This window comes from Bos javanicus, chromosome 2, assembly GCF_032452875.1.
Source record: "Bos javanicus breed banteng chromosome 2, ARS-OSU_banteng_1.0, whole genome shotgun sequence".
NCBI classification, from domain to species: Eukaryota; Metazoa; Chordata; class Mammalia; order Artiodactyla; family Bovidae; genus Bos; species Bos javanicus.
The window spans coordinates 52,573,976-52,594,054 of NC_083869.1; the positions used below are offsets into that span (position 1 = coordinate 52,573,976).

General features: G+C 37.6%; 1 protein-coding gene across 15 annotated transcripts in view; it reads left to right on the forward strand.

The window, feature by feature from the left end:
• GTDC1 (glycosyltransferase like domain containing 1) overlaps positions 1–20,079 on the forward strand; it is a 504,344-nt gene that overhangs the window by 168,076 nt on the left and 316,189 nt on the right. The window contains exon 2 of one of the 15 annotated variants that reach the window (XM_061438674.1): positions 18,014–18,083. The exons of the other annotated variants lie outside the window; for them this stretch is intronic. Coding sequence (XP_061294658.1) covers positions 18,067–18,083 — 17 coding nt within the window. The 5' untranslated portion in view covers positions 18,014–18,066. The remainder of the gene's footprint in view (positions 1–18,013; positions 18,084–20,079) is intronic. 15 annotated transcript variants of the gene reach the window in all.

Sequence of the window (20,079 nt, forward strand, 5' to 3'; positions counted from 1 at the left end):
TTCTGGCTTTACTTAAGTGTTTTTATGTATATTACCTATCACAGCTTTGTGTAGGAAAGCTTTGAGAAAAGTGGTTGTGTTAAAAATGTTTGAGAGCTACTTCATGCATCACTGTAGATACAAAGACCATGTTTGGTGCTGTCTCCTCTTTAGCAGTTGATGTGAAAGAGGTTCATTGAGTCCCTGTAGAGCACAAGCCCTGGGACCCTTTACCAGGCATCTTGTTCATATCTTGGACTATTAAAACAGTTGCTGGTCTACAGTCTTAGCTTTTTCCGTAGTTCTGCACACAACTTATCTTTATCTCTACACTTTTTGATGATCTTATTTATACTTTCAAAGTAGCTTCTCTTACTAAATATTCCAAAATCTGTCTCCAGCCTTTAACTTTGCCACTTTGTATCCATATGAGGTATGGAAGTCATCCTTGCTGAGCCTCAGTTTTCTTATTTGTATAACAAATATCCTTACATTCCCGACCCTATAAGGATAAAAAAGAGTAGAGGCACTAATTTGTAAATTGCACAGGTATTAAAAATAGTATCATTTCTCGGTGTAATCAGTATCTTCAGGATCTTATTTCTAACTTCTGCCTTTTTTTTTTTTTTTTTGCAGGAATGCTTGTTTGTATGGAACTTGATAGCTTTATTTAAGATTTACTAACAGTCCTCAGTCATTCCTTTAGTCATTCCTTTAGCTTTCCAACCATCATTGTGTCTCAAAATCTTGAAAGCACCTTTTCATCCCTTGTCCTCCTTTTGAGTCTTACTGTTGTCACATTTCTTCAGGCCTTCATTGTGACTTGTCTGGATTATTATAATAATCTTTTAACTGGTTCCCTCTCTTCAGTCTTTACTTCTCCTCCTGTGTCATCTATCCTGTTGCTGTAAGGTTTATGTTTGTTTGTTTTTATTATTTTTGCTTTTTCTTTCTCTTCTAAAAATATTAGCGTCTTCGCACATGAACTTCAGTCCACCCGACCCCACCTTTCCACCCCGACATTGCACTTAAGGACTTGTCAGCCTTTGTTAGTCTTGCCTTCAAAGTCCTTTGCTGCTGCTAAGTCGCTTTAGTCGTGTCCGACTCTGTGCAACCCCATAGATGGCAGCCCACCAGGCCCCTGGGATTCTCCAGGCAAGAACACTGGAGTGGGTTGCCATTTCCTCATCCAAGGCATGAAAGTGAAAAGTGAAAGTGAAGTTGCTCAGTCGTGTCCGACTCTTAGCGACCCCATGGACAGCAGCCCACCAGGCTCCTCGGTCCATGGGATTTTCCAGGCAAGAGTACTGGAGTGGGGTGCCGTTGCCTACTCCCTAAGTCCTTTACAATGTATATTTAATCTGCATTTGCAGTTTTTCCTTTTATACCTCCTCCACAAGCCTCCTCTTAAGCCAAACTGTGTTCTCCAACATAGTGTTAACCACCTTTACTTCCAGATCTTTCCATAGGATCCTCTGTTTTTCTGAAGTGTCTTCATTTTGTGGTAAAATGACTTATTCTGTGAGACTAGTTGAAAGAAATACCACTTTCATGAAAGTATTTGTAATTTTTTTCCTGAACAAATATGATTTGGACTCTTCTCTCCTGAACTCTTTATATATGCCACTGTTCTTTAATTTGTTTCCCAGCTATTCCACAGTTGTATAATACTTCAGTAATTATGTAAAACAGTTACTTATTTCTTAAGCTTAACTTAGTTATTGTGTATCTGTTTCTTTGTGAACCATATTTTAAATCAGCCTCAGGCTCATAGTCATAAAGTAGTTGGTAACGGTAATATAATTTCATCTTATTCGTTATGTCCTACCATGTTACACATGCAAGAAGGAAAAGTGGCTCCCAACCAGCTTTACTCTTAAAGATGTGAGGGGCCATTTTAATACTATTTTTTTCTTCATAAGATAGAGCAATATGTAGTGAGAGAATTATTTCAGTTATCAGTATTTATAGCCATGTTGAAATATAATTGAAAGTACCTTCTAATTCGAAGCTAGCATTTTATAGAAAAAGTAGATTAGCTCACTTTTGGAAAGGTGTCTTGCCTGTTCTTGTCTTTGATTCATCTTCAGAAGGACATTTATTTTTTGTTTCTAGTTGTATATCTCTATTTAAAGTCTTAGATTCTGTATCAAACTGTTTTTGTATTATTGCAAATCAACCAATCTTTTACTACTTTAATGTTGTCAACCATTCAGTTCTTATTGTGTTTTTAAATGCCAGAAAATAAAATGCAGAAACCCCACCCATGTTAATGTAATTTTATGGTTAAGATTTTATATTCACGAAAGTCCAAAAATTCGAAGTTTATAGTTCCCAAAAGAATCCTAGTTCAATCACATTGTATAAACTGAAATTAACGCTGAAATGTATCATCATTACAGTAATGCAGAATATTCATGTATGCACAAGGATACAGTCATAGTTGCTGAGGGAACTACATAATTTTGGATTTTCTGACTTTTTTTGTATGTACAATTTCAACCATAATGTTAAGTTAATGTGCAGTATTCTTTCATTGACTCTGAAGTAATATATTTGTTGCTATGTTTATCTTAAAAAGTTTTCAGTGACTCCATTTTTTTTCTGTGTATCTATAAACCTATACTTACAGATATCTGATGTCCCTACAAATAAAACTACCTAAGAAATATTTCTATGTAAAAATAGCTCTTAGCCTCATGTGTACTCATATCCTCTCTGCCTTTCTCTCTCACGCATATACACATACAGCCTCACACACTTATGTTACATTCTGGCACATTATAGAAGCAGGTAGCATATCCACTACCTGCTGTTGAAAGTGTTGCCGATACTGAATTATTTATTCTATCTCCTACACCATCCAGAATCATTTTGGGTACTTTGACACATTTTGGTGTCTTCCATATGGATACTTCATGGTGGCATAGTTGCCAGATGCTCAGGTTTTGTGACAGTCTTAGTTTTTCAAGGACTGTTGGAATATTCTTGGGAGATTCTCTCGCCTTGTTACAGATTCCTATGGAGTGGCAAAATACTAACATTCCTTTGAAAGTGTTTTTTAAGACAAGGATCTATTACAAGAAGTTAGTAGAATGTCCTATCTGAAAGCATTTCATTTTGGGAACTTAGCAATGGAGCAATTTGTCGTAAAATTTATTTGCAGTGAGCTGGCATCACCCTGACAGTAAGCAACAATAAGAGTATAAATGAATTTGGGGATTAAAACAAAGTTATTTAAAATGTCAGATTTCAACTCTCATACAACTTCAGCCTGTTGTTTATTTCTCAGTTGCCCAGATGCAAAGATGAAGAGCAGATGTCAAATCTAACTTGTCTTTTTTATCTCTTATTTACTATATGATAAATATATAAGTTTGTAAATAGTACAAAATATGCTGAATATTTGCTTAGTAGAATAGAATGTGCATATTCATGGTTCCAGGTATTTGCTTTTTCTCTGCAGTGTTAATAGAAACACATAATCTCTCCCCTTTCCAAGTGTTGCCCTTAACATACTATTGAGCTGGAAATTCTCATCTTCAATGTCGATCTCAAGTGTTTTCTCCTCTAGCCTTTCTGGCTCTTATACCAAGCCTGAAGTTCCCTGTTTGCCTCTCTGATGGGTTCTCTGTGTTTCCTGACGGTCCTTGGCCACTGTTACGTACAAGTGGAGGGAAGGGAAGAAAGGAGTGGACTGATTATGAACAGATGTTTCCGTGCTGTGCCTTAGGTGTAAATGCCTTGCACAGGAGAGAGGCTTAAGATGGCTTTTTGTGACCTGTGTATGGCATGTGGGCCTCAGTAGTAGGCAAGGGGAAATTCAAATAACATTGAAACTCCGATGGATATCTGTGGTGAGCCTCTGCATATTTATATTCATGTTCAAGTACTTTTGTCTGTTATTATGTGGAAAAAAAGGGTGAAACATGATCAAAGAAAAGTTCTTCTAGCTGTTTCTTTTTCCCTCAGGGAATGGGTTCCCCCACCCTTTTTTAAGAGGAGAATATTTTCACCCCAGTGTCTAAGTTGAAGCTGTCCCCACTACTGGCAGCTCACTAGTAGTACCCGTGACTTCCTTGCTGTTACTGACTATCCTGGTTCCAGTTTTGCTTCTAGCTGGCTAACCCAGGGCAAGTGACCTCATTTTGTGCTTCTTAGGCACCTGGTCAGGCAGTATGACCTTGGTAGGGGAGAACGAGATGCATCTCAGAGAGTTACCCTGTCAAGTAGGTTGTGTTGAATGACCTGAATACTTCATTTTAAAATAATCTCAGTAATATTGTTTATATAGCATTTTGTATTTTTCATCTATTTTCTCCTGTACCTATGTATATTTTAATTAAAAAAAAAAACAAAAAACGGGGAAGCAGTTATTTAAGTTGTGATCAAATGAAGCATACTGAAAAAGTTTTTATTTGTGAAACTTAGCCATGTAGAAAAATTTGTAATTTTCATTTTACTTTATTCAAATGGGAAGTTCAGATCTTTCAAAAAATGAACTTTTAAGTGTTTTCCCTTCTGTGCTATAGATTGGGGAAACATAATCTTAGAATTTTCACCTTGTTGGCTTGATGAAAAAGAAACAGGATTCAGCAAATAGATTTTTATCAAATGTCTCATCTCTAAAAATGTAAGAGAGCAGGACACAATCTGGGGACTTATCCCTTCAAATCCTTTTTTTTTTTTAATAGTTTTTATTTGTTTATTTTTGCCTGTGCGGGGTCTTCCTTGCTGCATGGGCTTTTCTCTATTTGTGGCAAGAAGGGGCTCCTTTCTACTTGTGGCACATGGGTGTCTCATCCCGGAGATCTCTTTTGTTGCCGAACATGGCTTCTGGGGTGTCAGGGCTTCAGTAATTGATGTCACATGTGGGCTCAGTAGGCATGGCTCCTGGACTTTAGAACATAGGCTCGGTAGTTGTGGCAAACATGCTTAGTTGCTCCAAGTGTGTGGAATCTTCCCAGGGATGGAACCTGTGTCTCTTGGATTGACAGGTGGATTCCCCACCACTAACCCACCAGGGGAGCCTCAGTTCTTTTTCTGTTGTGATGTACTACCTCAGTTAACATTTCACTTTCGCAAACACTTTCTGAGTGCCTACTGTGCACAGTGCATTCTGCTGGCATTAACTTTTATAATTAATTACTTAGTGATATCCTTACAGTTAAAGTGATGGGTAAAATAGCAAAACATTGGGGATACTTAATAAATTATTTGTGGGAAGGTATTTCTTCAAATGGCATAGTAAGCACCAAATTCAGGGAAGCTTTCAAAGAACTGTCTTGGACTTGCCAAAACAAACATAGAAGAAGTAATCAAAACACAGGAATAATCTCTATGAGAAGTATAGCAACAAAATGTCACAAATCAAATGATAGAACAACTCAGTAGACTATAGGACTCTGGGAAGCAAATTTAAAGGAAATACTCATAATCATGGAAAAATTTAGATGTATGACCGATTTTAAAAAGACTGAATATTTAGGAGGTATTTCTCTTTGTTCTTGTTAATTTTAGCAGTAAAGGTGATTCAGTAAAATTATCAGGCTGTCATATTTATCCTTGTTTATTAGCTATTTGGACACAAAATACCTTTCTCTCCATGATTATTAGGAATAGTTTAGTTGATGCCAGGAAGCAGATATTATTGTTGTTGTTGTTGTTGTTGTTGTTGTTGTGATTATTTTAATGATTCCTGGGTCATAGTCAAGCCTAAATGATGATAATATCTAAAAGCAATCCTGTATTTGCCTATGGTGTGTTTCTTAGGCTTGTGCCTGAACTGAGCTTTTTGCATCTATTTAAGCAATAGCTTCTAGCTTGATGGTCAGTGTGTCCTTAAATGTGTGTGATCTTTGACAACACTGGTAATGTTGGGCTGCAGTGACAAATGAATTATAACCATTACCTTGGGTGTCTAGTCTTCCAACTTTATACTGTTTAGAAATGAACTCCAAGGACGCAAGAGTGGCTTGGATATTCCAATATAAAATGATATTTTGCTGTTAAGGAATAGTTTTCTACGATAGATTAATCATGAGGTGAATTATAAATATTTCACATACTAATTATATTAGTTTATGGAGATAAAACACCATATGAAGTGTTCCCAGCACACTCAGCAAGTTAGATGTGCTTTGCATGTTAATTGAGTTAACTTCTTCAAGGCTGATGATCATGAATCCCTGAAGATGACAGGAATTATTATCATTATATTGTACATTCCAGATCTTTATACCAGATTGACACCTACCTTTCCCCAGGAGTTCCTTGTCTTTTGGATGGTATCTTCAGTCCTTGATATGTTAGCATGGTAAAGCAGAGAACAGTGCCTAGCACATTATTAAGGACCCTAGGAAAAAGTAACGGACCCCATCAAAGTGAATGTGGAAGTGTCAGTCCCTTAATAATATCTGACTCCTTGCAACTCCATGGACTATAGCCTGTCAGATTTCTCTGTCCATGGAATTCTCCAGGCAAGAATACTGGAGTGAGTAGCCATTCCCTTCTCCAGGGGACTCTTCCCAACCCAGGGATCAAACCTGGGTCTCTGCATTACAGGCAGATCCTTTACTGTCTGAGCCATCAGGGAAGCCAGGACTCCATCAAACACAGCATCAGGTAACACTTCCTAGAATTGTATTGGATGCCAAAGTAAGAAAGTGCTTTCTTTGGGCAGCCTGAGATTCTTTCCAATTTGTTTTTTAATGGTAGGAATAAATGTCATATTGAATACTTTACTATAAATAGAGAATCAACTGGCTTGATTTTCTCAGTATCATTAACGTAATGAATGAATGAATGATTTATTGATTCATTTATTTGAAAACATTTACTGAGCACCTGAGATAAGGGAGTGAACAAGGAAGATATATATAAGGCTTGCTGTAAAAGAACTTAAGATCCAGAGTAGTAAGTGCCATGTTGGGGAAACTAAGGATACTAAAGAAAAGAACAGCAGATCTAATTTATCTCATCAAGGAGTATATACTCTTAATGGGAGGAAGCAAGATACCATATGAAATATGGCCTAAACATGTAGCACAATATGTAAAATTATATAACAAGGAAAACTCGCCATTTTAACAGACACATTTGGTGACCAAACCCTTTAGTTTAATTAAATTTCCAATGCAGTGTCTTTCATTGGTCTATACTCCACTTACATTCAACATTTGTAAAATCTGTCTCAATACTTCTTCTCTATGCCAACTGCTGATATGTTTTCTCTTCTTATATTAAGGAATGGTACTGCTACCTAGCTGATTACACAAGCTAGAAACCCTTGAGTCACCTTTAACCTCTCCCTCTCCCTCCCCATCACCAAGTCAGACATTACTGTTTCCTTCATTGCTCTTAATATCATCCACTTCTCTCTATCCCCTTGTCCCAACCAACTCCTTGTTATTTCAGCCTGCCGACTCCTTCCTATTATTTAGAGTGGTGCCTAGATTGCATTTCTTCAGGAGATCCTTCATTGATGGTCGTCACCTTTCCACAATTTGTCTAACACTATAATCACTCAGTAAATATGTTTGAATGAAGGGATGAAACAAAACTCTCTGGGTTAGTACAGGTTTGTACCTTATATTCTTTTATTTCTCAAGACATAGACTCTCTAAGTATAGTTAACAGGAAACACTGGCACGTTCTAATCTCTGATGATTCAAAATCTGTGTGAATAACTATAAAAGCAGGGGCTTTGAGTCCAGATCAATTTGATTTAAAACTCATCTCTGCCTCTTAGTAACTGCTATTGTCTTAGCACTTAATCAAATCTTTTGTATTTTAACTTCTTAAATGGTAAAATGGGAATAATAGGACACATCTCTTATGATAATGATTAAATGAAAGATGCACTTTCAAAAACTTGTATTAAGGATTTCTTTATCAGAATGTAATGATGGACAGCCATGCTTTTAAATGAACTGGTTTTATCTGTATTTGGTTAGGTAAGGAGCAGCGGCTGTGCTTTGCTGGCACAGCTGTGAAGAGATACCCCACGTCCAAGGTAAGAGAAACCCAAGTAAGATGGTAGGTTTTGCAAGAGGGCATCAGAGGGCAGACATACTGAAACCATAATCACAGAAAACTAGTCAATCTAATCACACTAGGACCACAGCCTTGTCTAACTCAATGAAACTAAGCCATGCCGTGGGGCCACCCAAGACAGGCAGGTCGTGGTGGAGAGGGCTGACGGAATGTGGTCCACTGGAGAAGGGAATGGCAAACCACTTCAGTATTCTTGCCTTGAGAACGCCATGAAGAGTATGAAAAGACAAAAGTTATAGGATACTGAAAGAGGAACTCCCCAGGTCACTAGATGCCTAATATGCTACTGGAAATCAGTGGAGAAATAACTCCAGAAAGAATGAAGGGATGGAGCCAAAGCAAAAACAATACCCAGTTGTGGATGAGACTAGTGATAGAAGCAAGGTCTGATGCTGTAAAGAGAAATATTGCATAGGAACCTGGAATGTCAGGTCCATGAATCAAGGGAGATTGGAAGTGGTCAGACAGGAGATGGCAAGAGTGAACATTGACATTCTAGGAATCAGCGATCTAAAATGGACTGGAATGGGTGAATTTAACTCAGATGACCATTATATCTACTACTGCGGGCATGAATCCCTTAGAAGAAATGGAGTAGCCATCATGGTCAACAAAAGAGTCCGAAATGCAGTACTTGGATGCAATCTCAAAGACGACAGAATGATCTCTGTTCGTTTCCAAGGCAAACCATTCACTATCACAGTAATCCAAGTCTATGCCCCAACCAGTAACGCTGAAGAAGCTGAAGTTGAATGGTTCTATGAAGACCTACAAGACCTTTTAGAACTAACATCCAAAAAAGATGTCCTTTTCATTATAGGGGACTGGAATGCAAAAGTAGGAAGTCAAGAAACACCTGGAGTAACAGGCAAATTTGGCCTTGGAATATGGAATGACGCAGGGCAAAGACTAATAAGAGTTTTGCCAAGAAAATGCACTGGTCACAGCAAACACCCTCTTCCAATAACACAAGAGAAGACTCTACATATGGACATCACCAGATGGTCAACACCGAAATCAGATTGATTATATTCTTTGCAGCCAAAGATGGAGAAGCTCTATACAGTCAGCAAAAACAGGACTGGGAGCTGACTGTGGCTCAGATCATGAACTCCTTATTGCCAAATTCAGACTGAAATTAAGAAAGTAGGGAAAACCACTAGACCATTCAGGTATGACCTAAATCAAATCCCTTATGATTATGCAGTGGAAGGGAGAAATAGATTCAAGGGACTAGATCTGATAGATAGAGTACCTGATGAACTATGGACGGAGGTTCTTGACATTGTACAGGAGACAGAGATCAAGACCATCCCCATGGAAAAGAAATGCAAAAAAGCAAAATGGCTGTCTGGGGAGGCTTTACAAATAGCTGTGAAAAGAAGAGAAGTGAAAAGCAAAGGAGAAAAGGAAAGATACAAGCATCTGAATGCAGAGTTCCAAAGAATAGCAAGAAGAGATAAGAAAGCCTTCCTTAGCGATCAATGCAAAGAAATAGAGGAAAACGACAGAATGGGAAAGACTAGAGATCTCTTCAAGAAAATTAGAGATACCAGGGAACATTTCATGCAAAGATGGGCTCGATAAAGGACAGAAATGGTATGGACCGAACAGAAGCAGAAGATATTAAGAAGAGGTGGCAAGAATACACAGAAGAACTGTACAAAAAGATCTTCACAACCCAGATAATCATGATGGTGTGATCACTCACCTAGAGCCAGACATCCTGGAATGTGAAGTCAAGTGGGCCTTAGAAAGCATCACTACAAACAAAGCTAGTGGAGGTGATGGAATTCCAGTTGAGCTATTCCAAATCCTGAAAGATGATGCTGTGAAAGTGCTGCACTCAATATGCCAGCAAATTTGGAAAACTCAGCAGTGGCCACAGGACTGGAAAAGGTCAGTTTTCATTCCAATCCCAAAGAAAGGCAATGCCAAAGAATGCTCAAACTACTGCAAAATTGCACTCATCTCACAACGCTAGTAAAGTAATGCTCAAAATTCTCCAAGCCAGGCTTCAGCAATATGTGAACCGTAAACTTCCAGATGTTCAAGCTGGTTTTAGAAAAGGCAGAGGAACCAGAGATCAAATTGCCAACATCTGCTGGATCATTGAAAAAGCTAGAGAGTTCCAGAAAAACATCTATTTCTGCTTTATTGACTATGCCAAAGCCTTTGACTGTGTGGATCACAATAAACTGTGGAAAATTCTGGAAGAGAAGAGATATCGGACCACCTGACCTGCCTCTTAAGAAACCTGTATGCAGGTCAGGAAGCAACAGTTAGAGCTGGACATGGAACAACAGACTGGTTCCAAATAGGAAAAGGAGTACGTCAAGTCTGTATATTATCATCCTGCTTATTTAACTTATATGCAGAATACATCACGAGAAACACTGGGCTGGAAGAATCACAAGCTGGAATCAAGATTGCCAGGAGAAATATCAATAACTTCAGATATGTAGATGACACCAGCCTTAAGGCAGAAAATGAAGAGGAACTAAAAAACCTCTTGATGAAAGTGAAAGAGGAGAGTGAAAAAGTTGGCTTAAAGCTTAACATTCAGAAAACGAAGATCATGGCATCCGGTCCCATCACTTCATGGGAAATAGATGGGGAAACAGTGGAAACAATGTCAGACTTTATTTTTTGGGCTCCAGAATCACTGCAGATGGTGACTGCAGCCAGGAAATTAAAAGACGCTTACTCCTTGGAAGCAAAGTTATGACCAACCTAGATAGCATATTCAAAAGCAGAGACATTACTTTGCCAACAAAGGTCCGTCTAGTGGAAGGCTACGGCTTTTCCAGTGGTCATGTATGGATGTGAGAGTTGGACTGTGAAGAAAGATGAGCACCGTAGAATTGATGCTTTTGGACTGTGGTTTTAGAGAAGACTCTTGAGAGTCCCTTGGACTGCAAGGAGATCCAACCAGTCCATTCTAAAGATCAGTCCTGGGTGTTCTTTGGAAGGAATGAAGCTGAAGCTGAAGCTCCAGTACTTTGGCCACCTCATGTGAAGAGTTGACTCATTGGAAAAGAGTCTGATGCTGGGAGGGATTGGGGGCAGGAGGAGAAGGGGACGACAGAGGATGAGATGGCTAGATGGCATCACTGACTCGATGGACATGAGTCTGAGTGAACTCCGGGAGTTGGTGATGGACAGGGAGGCCTGGCGTGCTGCAATTCATGGGGTCGTCAAGAGTCAGACACGACTGAGTGACTGAACTGAACTGAACTGAACTGAGAGCAACTTCCCTTATTTTGAGAGTGGTAGTGATGGTGGTACTTCATCTGATTCCTTATTCTCTTGTTTTACTGCCACTTTTCTTTGCCAGTGAGCATTCTTAACTCAAAAGGACAGTAAGAAGAAATCAAGCTTTCCTAGTATGATAATAAATGGTACAAGGTATCCCTATATGGTTGGCAGGTGAAATATGAACTTCATGAACTTCTAATGCTATATTTGGTTACCTCTAGGTTCTAAAACCTTTTCAGTTTTACCTGTTTATTTACTTTTATTTTTTTCAAATCCTTAACTTTAGCTAATTGTCCTTCCTCTCTGATTTATTTAACTAACTCTGATCCTTGCAAACCCAAAACCTCCAAACTCAGGCCTTCCCTGGTATGCTCAATAAACTTGAGACTTCATGGTTTTCTGCTGCCCGTAGTTTTCTCTTTTTCCTCTGAAATGATGGAGCTTAGTCCCTATCCCTTCATTCATAATCAGCCTTGCAGTGCTTTGTGCTATTTCTTGGACAGGACAGAGCTGCCTATCCTGTTACTTACGTTTTTTAAAATTTATTGTTTTTTAATATTTCCTGTACTTGTGGCTTGTTTTGCCAATTATATTGTCACCTCTTTTGGAACCAGGATGATATACTTCTTATCTTTTGATGATATTTTGATTTGTTGACTTACTGATAGATGGTCTAAAACAGATACATCTATAAATGTTCTGATTGGCTCTCGTTATTTTGTACCTTACAAAAATACGCCTAACAGATTCTAGTCCCCAAATAAAAATTTCTGTTTATTTTTTATTTTCTTCAGTAATAGACCCATCTTCCCTTCCTGTTAATTCCTTTCTTGTTACAAACATAATTACTGAGTGTCTTGAAGAATTAAAATACTTGAGAGTTTGCTGCAGTTATTTAAGAGATACCTGGATTTAACTGGCACTGCTAGCTAAGAAAGCACTAAACAGGTATTATGTAATTTGTCTCCTGAAACATCTTTAAGGCAGTTCAGAGTGCTGATGATGGTAGGGTGGATAGATATTAACAAACCAATTGGAGATACTACTTAATGGAAGGTCCTGCTTACAGACCTCAATACCCTGCCTTTTGAACACATATTCTTTGTATTGTGTTCGCCTAGCCTTCATGATGAGCACAGGAAAAAAATAATACTTAGTGGAAGAAACCAAAACTAACCTCTTAATTGATGCTACATCATGGGACAGCTTTTGGGAAACTATTAGCTTGTAAATTGTCTCCTACAAGAACCTAGCAAATTAAGTGACTACATTTCTTTCTCCTTAATTTATTTTATTATTTTTATTTATTATTATTTTTGGCCATGCTTTGCAGCTTGCAGGATCTTTCTCCAAGCAGGAATCAAACTCAGGCCCTAGAAGTGAAAGTGCTGAGTCCTAACAATTGGACCTTCAGGGAATTCCCTGTTTCTTTTCCCTTTAAATATGGCTTTCATCTTATAATTTTAATTGTTTCAGCACATGGGAACATTTGGTTATATGTGTTCTTTTTCAGTGTGCAGTGGACATGTTCTAATTAAGATCAAGTAGCTGACAACTAAACATAGTTAAAATGATGTTTTATATCAGGGATTAGTGATTAGAACTCAGTTATCTTTCTACACAGGTTTTTTTTTTTTAATAAATTTTAAAAATATATTTAAGCCAAAGACTTTTGAAATGTTTGGGAATAATTTTCATATATGCGTGTATGTATCACTGAGCTCCCAGTTACATTGAAACACTGTCAACATGCTTTGAAAGTGACACAGTGGAGGAAAGGATAATGCTCTTCTCTTTCACTTCTCACGTCCAGTTCATCAGCAAACCCCATCAGACAGCTCCCCAGCACCATCAGTGCTATCATCTTAGTTCAAGCCACCATCATGTCTTTTCCTTACTGTTGTCCCTTGTTCCAAAATGATTCTGTTTGCAGTCTGTTTTCCATACTGCAGTCAGAGTAATTTTTTCGGATATTAAAAAATGATAAACAGCTCACGAAATACATAACAGATGTAATAGAAACATAGATTATATAAGAAAAAATATATATATTTAAATAAATCTAAACATATATCTAAATATCTAAAACTCATGTTCCGATTGATGACATTATGACACATCGTATCTTGAAATCTGTTAAAATACGTGTTTTGGAAATTGTTAACATAGCAAAGCATGTAAAATACTAAAAGCAAAAAATAAAATTGTAATAATTTATACTTATTACAAAATGAAAGAGTAAAGGTAAATCCATCAAACATTCATTTATTGTTTTATCATTTCCCTAATTAAAACCTTTTATTCTCTTCCCATTGCTCTTAGATAAAATTCAAAGTATGTTTCATGTCTCACAGAGGCCCATTGACATCCTCAACATTTCTCTGGTGACTTGTTGAACAGATGGCTCCAGTTTCCTTGGTCCTTATTCAGTTTCTCAACCTGCCAGTTTTCTTCTTGCCTTAGCTACTTTGTTCTCCCTTTTGGGTCCATCATTTAGTTTCAGTTGAGTTCAGTTCAGTCGCTCAGTCGTGTCCAACTCTTTGCGACCCCATGAATCCCAGCACGCCAGGCCTCCCTGTCCGTCACCAACTCCCGGAGTTCACTCAAACTCATGTCCATCGAGTTGGTGATGCCATCCAGCCATCTCATCCTCTGTCGTCCCCTTCTCCTCCTGCCCTGAATCCCTCCCAGCATCAGACTCTTTTCCAATGAGTCAACTCTTCACATGAGGTGGCCAAAGTACTGGAGTTTCAGCTTTAGCATCATTCCTTCCAAAGAACACCCAGGACTGATCTTTAGAATGGACTGGTTGGATCTCCTTACAGTCCAAGGGACTCTCAAGAGTTCAAAAGCATCAATTCTTCGGTGCTCATCTTTCTTCACAGTCCAACTCTCAAATCCATACATGACCACTGGAAAAACCATAGCCTTGACTAGACGGATCTTTGTTGGCAAAATAATGTCTCTGCTTTTTAATATGCTATCTAGGTTGGTCATAACTTTCCTTCCAAGGAGTAAGCGTCTTTTAATTTCCTGGCTGCAATCACCATCTGCAGTGATTTTGGAGCCCAGAAAAATAAAGTCAGCCACTGTTTCCATTGTTTCCCCATCCATTTCCCATGAAGTGATGGGACCGGATGCCATGATCTTCGTTTTTTGAATGTTGAGCTTTAAGCCAACTTTTCCACTCTCCTCTTTCACTTTCATCAAGAGGCTTTTTAGTTCCTCTTCACTTTCTGCCATAAAGGTGGTGTCATCTGCATATCTGAGGTTATTGATATTTCTCTCTCATTTAGTTTAGTTCTTGCAAATAATAGATGCTTAATGTAGACTGACTAAATAAGCACCAGAATGCAAATAGTATCCATCTCTTCCAGGGTGGTTGTGCATTCCTTCATTTATGTTTTTTGAATTTAAAACATTTTCTGTAATGAACATGTATTTTCTAATTATCAGAAGGTAAAAAATTATCATTCTGGGTTTCTAGAATTGGAGACCCTGGTAGGTAAAATTCAGTAAGTCAGCAGGAACTTAGAAATTAAATTATCATAAGTCAATGAAGAGTCTGTACATAGAAATCAATTCAGTGAGGCATTGCATTCAGGTAGGATGGGTGGAGTGTTGGGTTAAAGAAAGTTGGTCCATCTGAGTTGTGCTTCCCAATTACTTTATGCCTAATTTAATTTAAACTTAAATTTAAAATTTAGTTTTTCAGTTGGACTAGCTACATTGCAAGTGCTTTATAGTCATGTTAGCTAGCTGCTGCCATATTGAACAGTATAGGTAGGGAAATTTTTCATCATGCAAAAAATATTTTATCACAGAAGGTATGGGATCTAGAATCCTGGAAGCAGATATCAAGGAACAGAAACTCAAGATAGGCAACAAAAGAATGAAGGAAGACTTAGGTAGTGAGGTTCGGCTGTGTGAATCTGGAAAAGGAGTTTATTTTGAATATTCAAAATTTGAGTATTCAAAGTTTGAGCATTCAAAGGAGTTTGAGAATTCAAAGGAGTATTCAAAGTATGCATTTTGAGCAAAGTGACACAGCTGGTAGAAGGCATTTATTTTTCTGTTAAAGTCTTGAGGAAGACCTGTAAGGAATTGTTTAAGTATAAATAACAATGCAAACTAGTATCTGTGTTAAATTGTGTTCTGTATCCCTTTATGTGATAAATGGTTTTGGAAGGTGGGGGGCTATTGAAAAGATTTTATTGGGCAAGAGTAACTAGTACATGAAGGATTTTCTCCTTGATTGTATATGACAGTGGTTAGAATACTGAATGCCTGTCCTGTTTCTCATATCACTGCCCCTTTATACTTCATACTTTTAAGGTATAAAAGTATGCATCTTGATAACAGTAGTCACACAGCTACACTGCTTAGGTATATTTTAACATCTCTTTTGATTCATCAAGAAAATAGGATGAAAGGCAAACAACAAGTATATTCAAACTGAATCGAAGAAAAATAAAATCTTGAATTTAATTATGTTGAATAATTGCTTAAGCAAATGTGACTCAGATTGTAGGTGTAACGTGTATTGAAAATACTTGAAGCATGTATATGGATACAATTCCAAATACTAGAACGTTCTTACAACACAGAACCGTTTTGGTTAGACGATTTTAATAGCAGCTTACTTATACTTTTGGTGAGATGGTGAGCTAATGATGTAGCCGTTAATTTGAATTTAGCAGACATTTTAAATATAGGTTTCTCTTACAGAGACAAAAGTTGCAATTTAAAGCTCTTTGGTGGTCTAAAAACAGCTTAATTCTGTAGTAGCATGGTAATAAGTACTAATCCAGCTTATACAGTGATTGTAGTATGTCATGTTTGTGAAAGATTGCCCAACTGCTTTCTCTGGGTTTTATGTTAATTTAAAAATATTAAACATAAAACCTTATAACATCTTCATGCTGAGATAAACTGTTCAATTTAACTGGTGCTCAAGCAGCAGCTGTCAGGAATTATCTTGTTCCTAGTGCTTTTTGCTATCACCTTGTGCCCTTTCCTGCCAGAGACACAGTGTGGGATGATAAAGCTCACCTTGTTAGGATTTATTGCTTAAATAATACCTGAGGCAAGAAGAACACTGGGAACCTAGGGTTTAACTGCTGATTGAGTGATGTCATTCATTGTGTTATTGTACCTATTTTTTTTTTAATTGATAAAAGAGGGCAAAGTAAAAATTGCCTATGAATCTTACCTGCATTTTATTTTTTTTGTGTGAGCATCTTCCTCACTTCTTTATAGGTATCACTGAGCTGAATATTTGAGGAGTTGCTTATTGTCCAATTTAACTACCATTTTACAAGGAAAAAGCAAAGAGAAATGTTTTAATTATGTTGGAGATAATTTCCACAATTTAGAAGTAGTGAGGGCTATTTCAAAATTCGTTATGAAAATAAAATGAATTTCTTATTAATGACTGAACAAACTGAAGGAAGTGTTGGTGTGGGCAGTCCCAAATGGGTAGTATTATGAAAACCATTGCCATTTTACTTCTGAATGTATTGCAGCCTTTCGCTTGAGAACTTCTATTTGGAAGGTTCCATTTTACATTTAGATTCCTTGATTACGGATCAGCTGGTAGGCAGGGTAAAGAGAGGTGGTGTGTGGTTGGAGGAGAGTAAAGGCCTTGCTTTAGTTAAACATTTGCTACAGATGTTCCACCTTAAGGATAATTCCCATGGAGCAAATGAACAATTGGATTATGACTACAAATACATATATGAGGGATTTATTATTTATGGAATGTAACATATTTTTCCCTTTTACTTTCTGCCATCTAATGCGTATCCTCCCAAGTTTGTAGTTTTATAAATGTATAACTTAAAAATTGGTAAAGGTAGATCAATGAGTTACAGTATACCATTTATTTAATCAATTATAAACATTTCTATGAATATTTGAATATTTGTTATTAGTGACCTTTTGACCAAACCATTTAAGAATTAGTTGCAGACATTATTATGCTTTACATGTAAATAATTCAACATGTCTACTAAGAACGAGGATATTCTCCTATATAACAGCAGTAAAATTACTACACTTCAATTTAAGATTGATAAAACTTTACAATTTTATATTCAACCCAATACTCAGAGTTTCCCTGTTTTCCTTATATCTTTTATAGTTGTTTTTTTCCCCATTCAGTATCCCATCAAGGATCACACACTGCATTTTGTTTGGGGATCTCTTTATTCCCCTTTACTCTAGATTTTCTTTTTCCTTTTATGACCTTGACATTCTTGAAGATCCAGCCCCATTTATTTTGTGACTGGCTGGCTATTTACTCATGACCAAATTCAGATTAAACATTTGGGGCAGGAATTGGTGATCTCTGTCTTTCTATCATGTATTGGGAAATGCATGATATCCCTTTGATCCACTATTGTTCATATTAAGTTTGATCACTTGGTAAGTTGATGTCTACCAAATTTCTTCATTAATTAATGGAAGTTACTTCTCCATGTAATTAATAGATGGAAGCTGTAGTTAATGAATTTCTCTTCCTTGTGTGTGAATGCATTGTGTTTACTTAGGTCTCAATGATTGAGTCATTGTTTACAATAGTGTGTATGTTGAGGGTGGAAGCAGGAAAAGCGGGAGGGGGAAGTATTACTCAATAACTTGATCTACCAATCACCACCTATTTTTTTTTTTTAAGGAAAATATTGATTGAAATTAAATTTTATTTTTTTCTCTGCTAAAGATCATGGAGAAGGCAATGGCACCCCACTCCAGTACTCTTACCTGGAAAATCCCATGGACAGAGGAGCCTGGTGAGCTGCAGTGTATGGGGTCACTAGGAGTTGGACACGACTGAGCGACTTCACTTTCACTTTTCACTTTCATGCACTGGAGAAGGAAATGGCAACCCACTCCAGTGTTCTTGCCTGGAGAATCCCAGGGACGGGGAGCCTGGTGGGCTGTCATCTCTGGGGTCACACAGAGTCAGACATGACTGAAGTGACTTAGCAGCAGCAGCAGCTAAAGATCAGATTTGTAGATAAGCAAATATCTTTGTATTTCATAATTTTCAGTCTCTTTTTTATTTTTTGGCCCCACTGTGTACATGCAGGATCTTAGTTCCTGTACATGCAGGATCTTAGTTCCCTGACTGGGAATCAAACTCATTCCCCTTGCATTGAGTGCAGAGTCTTAACCACTGGATCACCAGGGAAGTCCCCAGTCCCAGTTTTAGAAAACTTTATACTTGATGGTGGTGGGAATATTTTTGGACAAAATAGAGGACATTTTCAGGATATAAATTTTCTATTTGCTTTGTGCTTAGTTGCTCAGTCGTGTCCGACTCTTTGCAACCCCATGGACGGAGGAGCCTGGCGGGCTACTGTCCATGGGGATTCTCCAGGCAAGAATACTGGAGTGGATTGCCATACCCTCCTCCAGGGGATCTTCCCAACCCAGGAATCGAACCATGGTCTCTTGCATTGCAGGCAGACTCTTTAACCAGCTAAGCTACCTTTAGTTGAGTACAAATAGACAATTAAAAATGCATCTTCTTGATAAGATTATTTACTTTAAAGCAATAAATTTAACATTAATACAGCAATGTGAGTTTAGAAACGTCTCTACTATTGGGTCTTCTGTTTCTCTTTTAGTCCATGAAGAAGACACTTGAATTCCCATTTATGATATATGCTCTTGTTACGTAATTATTATTCTTATGTGAAAGGCTAGTGCTGCAGATCATATAAACACCTGAAGTTAGTCATTTGGCTTGTCAGCAAGGGAGAATTTATAGTAGTTGTAATCATGGTAATAACAAGGATGCTATTCAGTATTTATTAAGTACAATAAAAAGCATCTGCAATGTAAGTGGTGCACAACAAATTCATATCCGTAGTGTAATGAATAGTACTTTGGGCTTAAAAGACCAGGAGTCTCTGCTTTGCCACTTTCTACCAGTGTGATTTCTAGGAAAAACTCTTAACCTTCTTCAATCTCATTTTTTAGAATGGGAATTAAAGCTGTAATGGTTAAATGATTCTATATTATGTTATAAAGGTGGCATTTCATCAAAATTGTGCCATCTAAATGTCCCCAGCTGCTCAGGGACTGTAATTTTCGCTCTTCTGTGTCCACATGTGTTAGCCCCCTTGTTAGTGAAATATTTCCAGGTTGTCCCAGACAGTTGTCTGTTTGTCCTCCAGAATATTTTATTCATGTCACTATTAATAGCCAGCATTCATTCTGTGGGCTGTTTTGTTCACCTCTTCTCTTCTTCTTGGCTTGACCCTGGTACATAGTAGGCATTTATAATAAATGTTTGTGGAATTAATGAGTAAATAGACACTATTTCATTCATAAACATGGATATGTAGACATTCAGTTTCCTTTGTCCCCACCGCGCCCCACCCCGCCCCTCCGCCAGAGTCAAGGAACCAGCCTTTCTTCATTTTTTAAATTTAGGTTTTATATAAGGGATATTACAGACTGTACATCTGGTACCATTAGCAGTCCAGTAATTGAGAAGAAAATATAAAACCAACCCCAGAAATACTGCAGAATATTTAAAAGGGGGGCAGTGAAAAACATGCCAGGAGAAAAAGCCCTCCCTCACTAGATAAGTCTGTTGCATAAATCAAAAGGGTTTATGTCATAACACGAACATGTGCCATTCCTGCTCATATATTGAATTTCAGTAGTTGGTTGCATAAAGAAGTAAAGTGTAATGAAACTGGTGAGCAAAGTATTCCCCAGTCAGCCTTATCTTTGTTCCATTTGTCCTTCAGATAGAGCTTTTCTTGCCTTTTT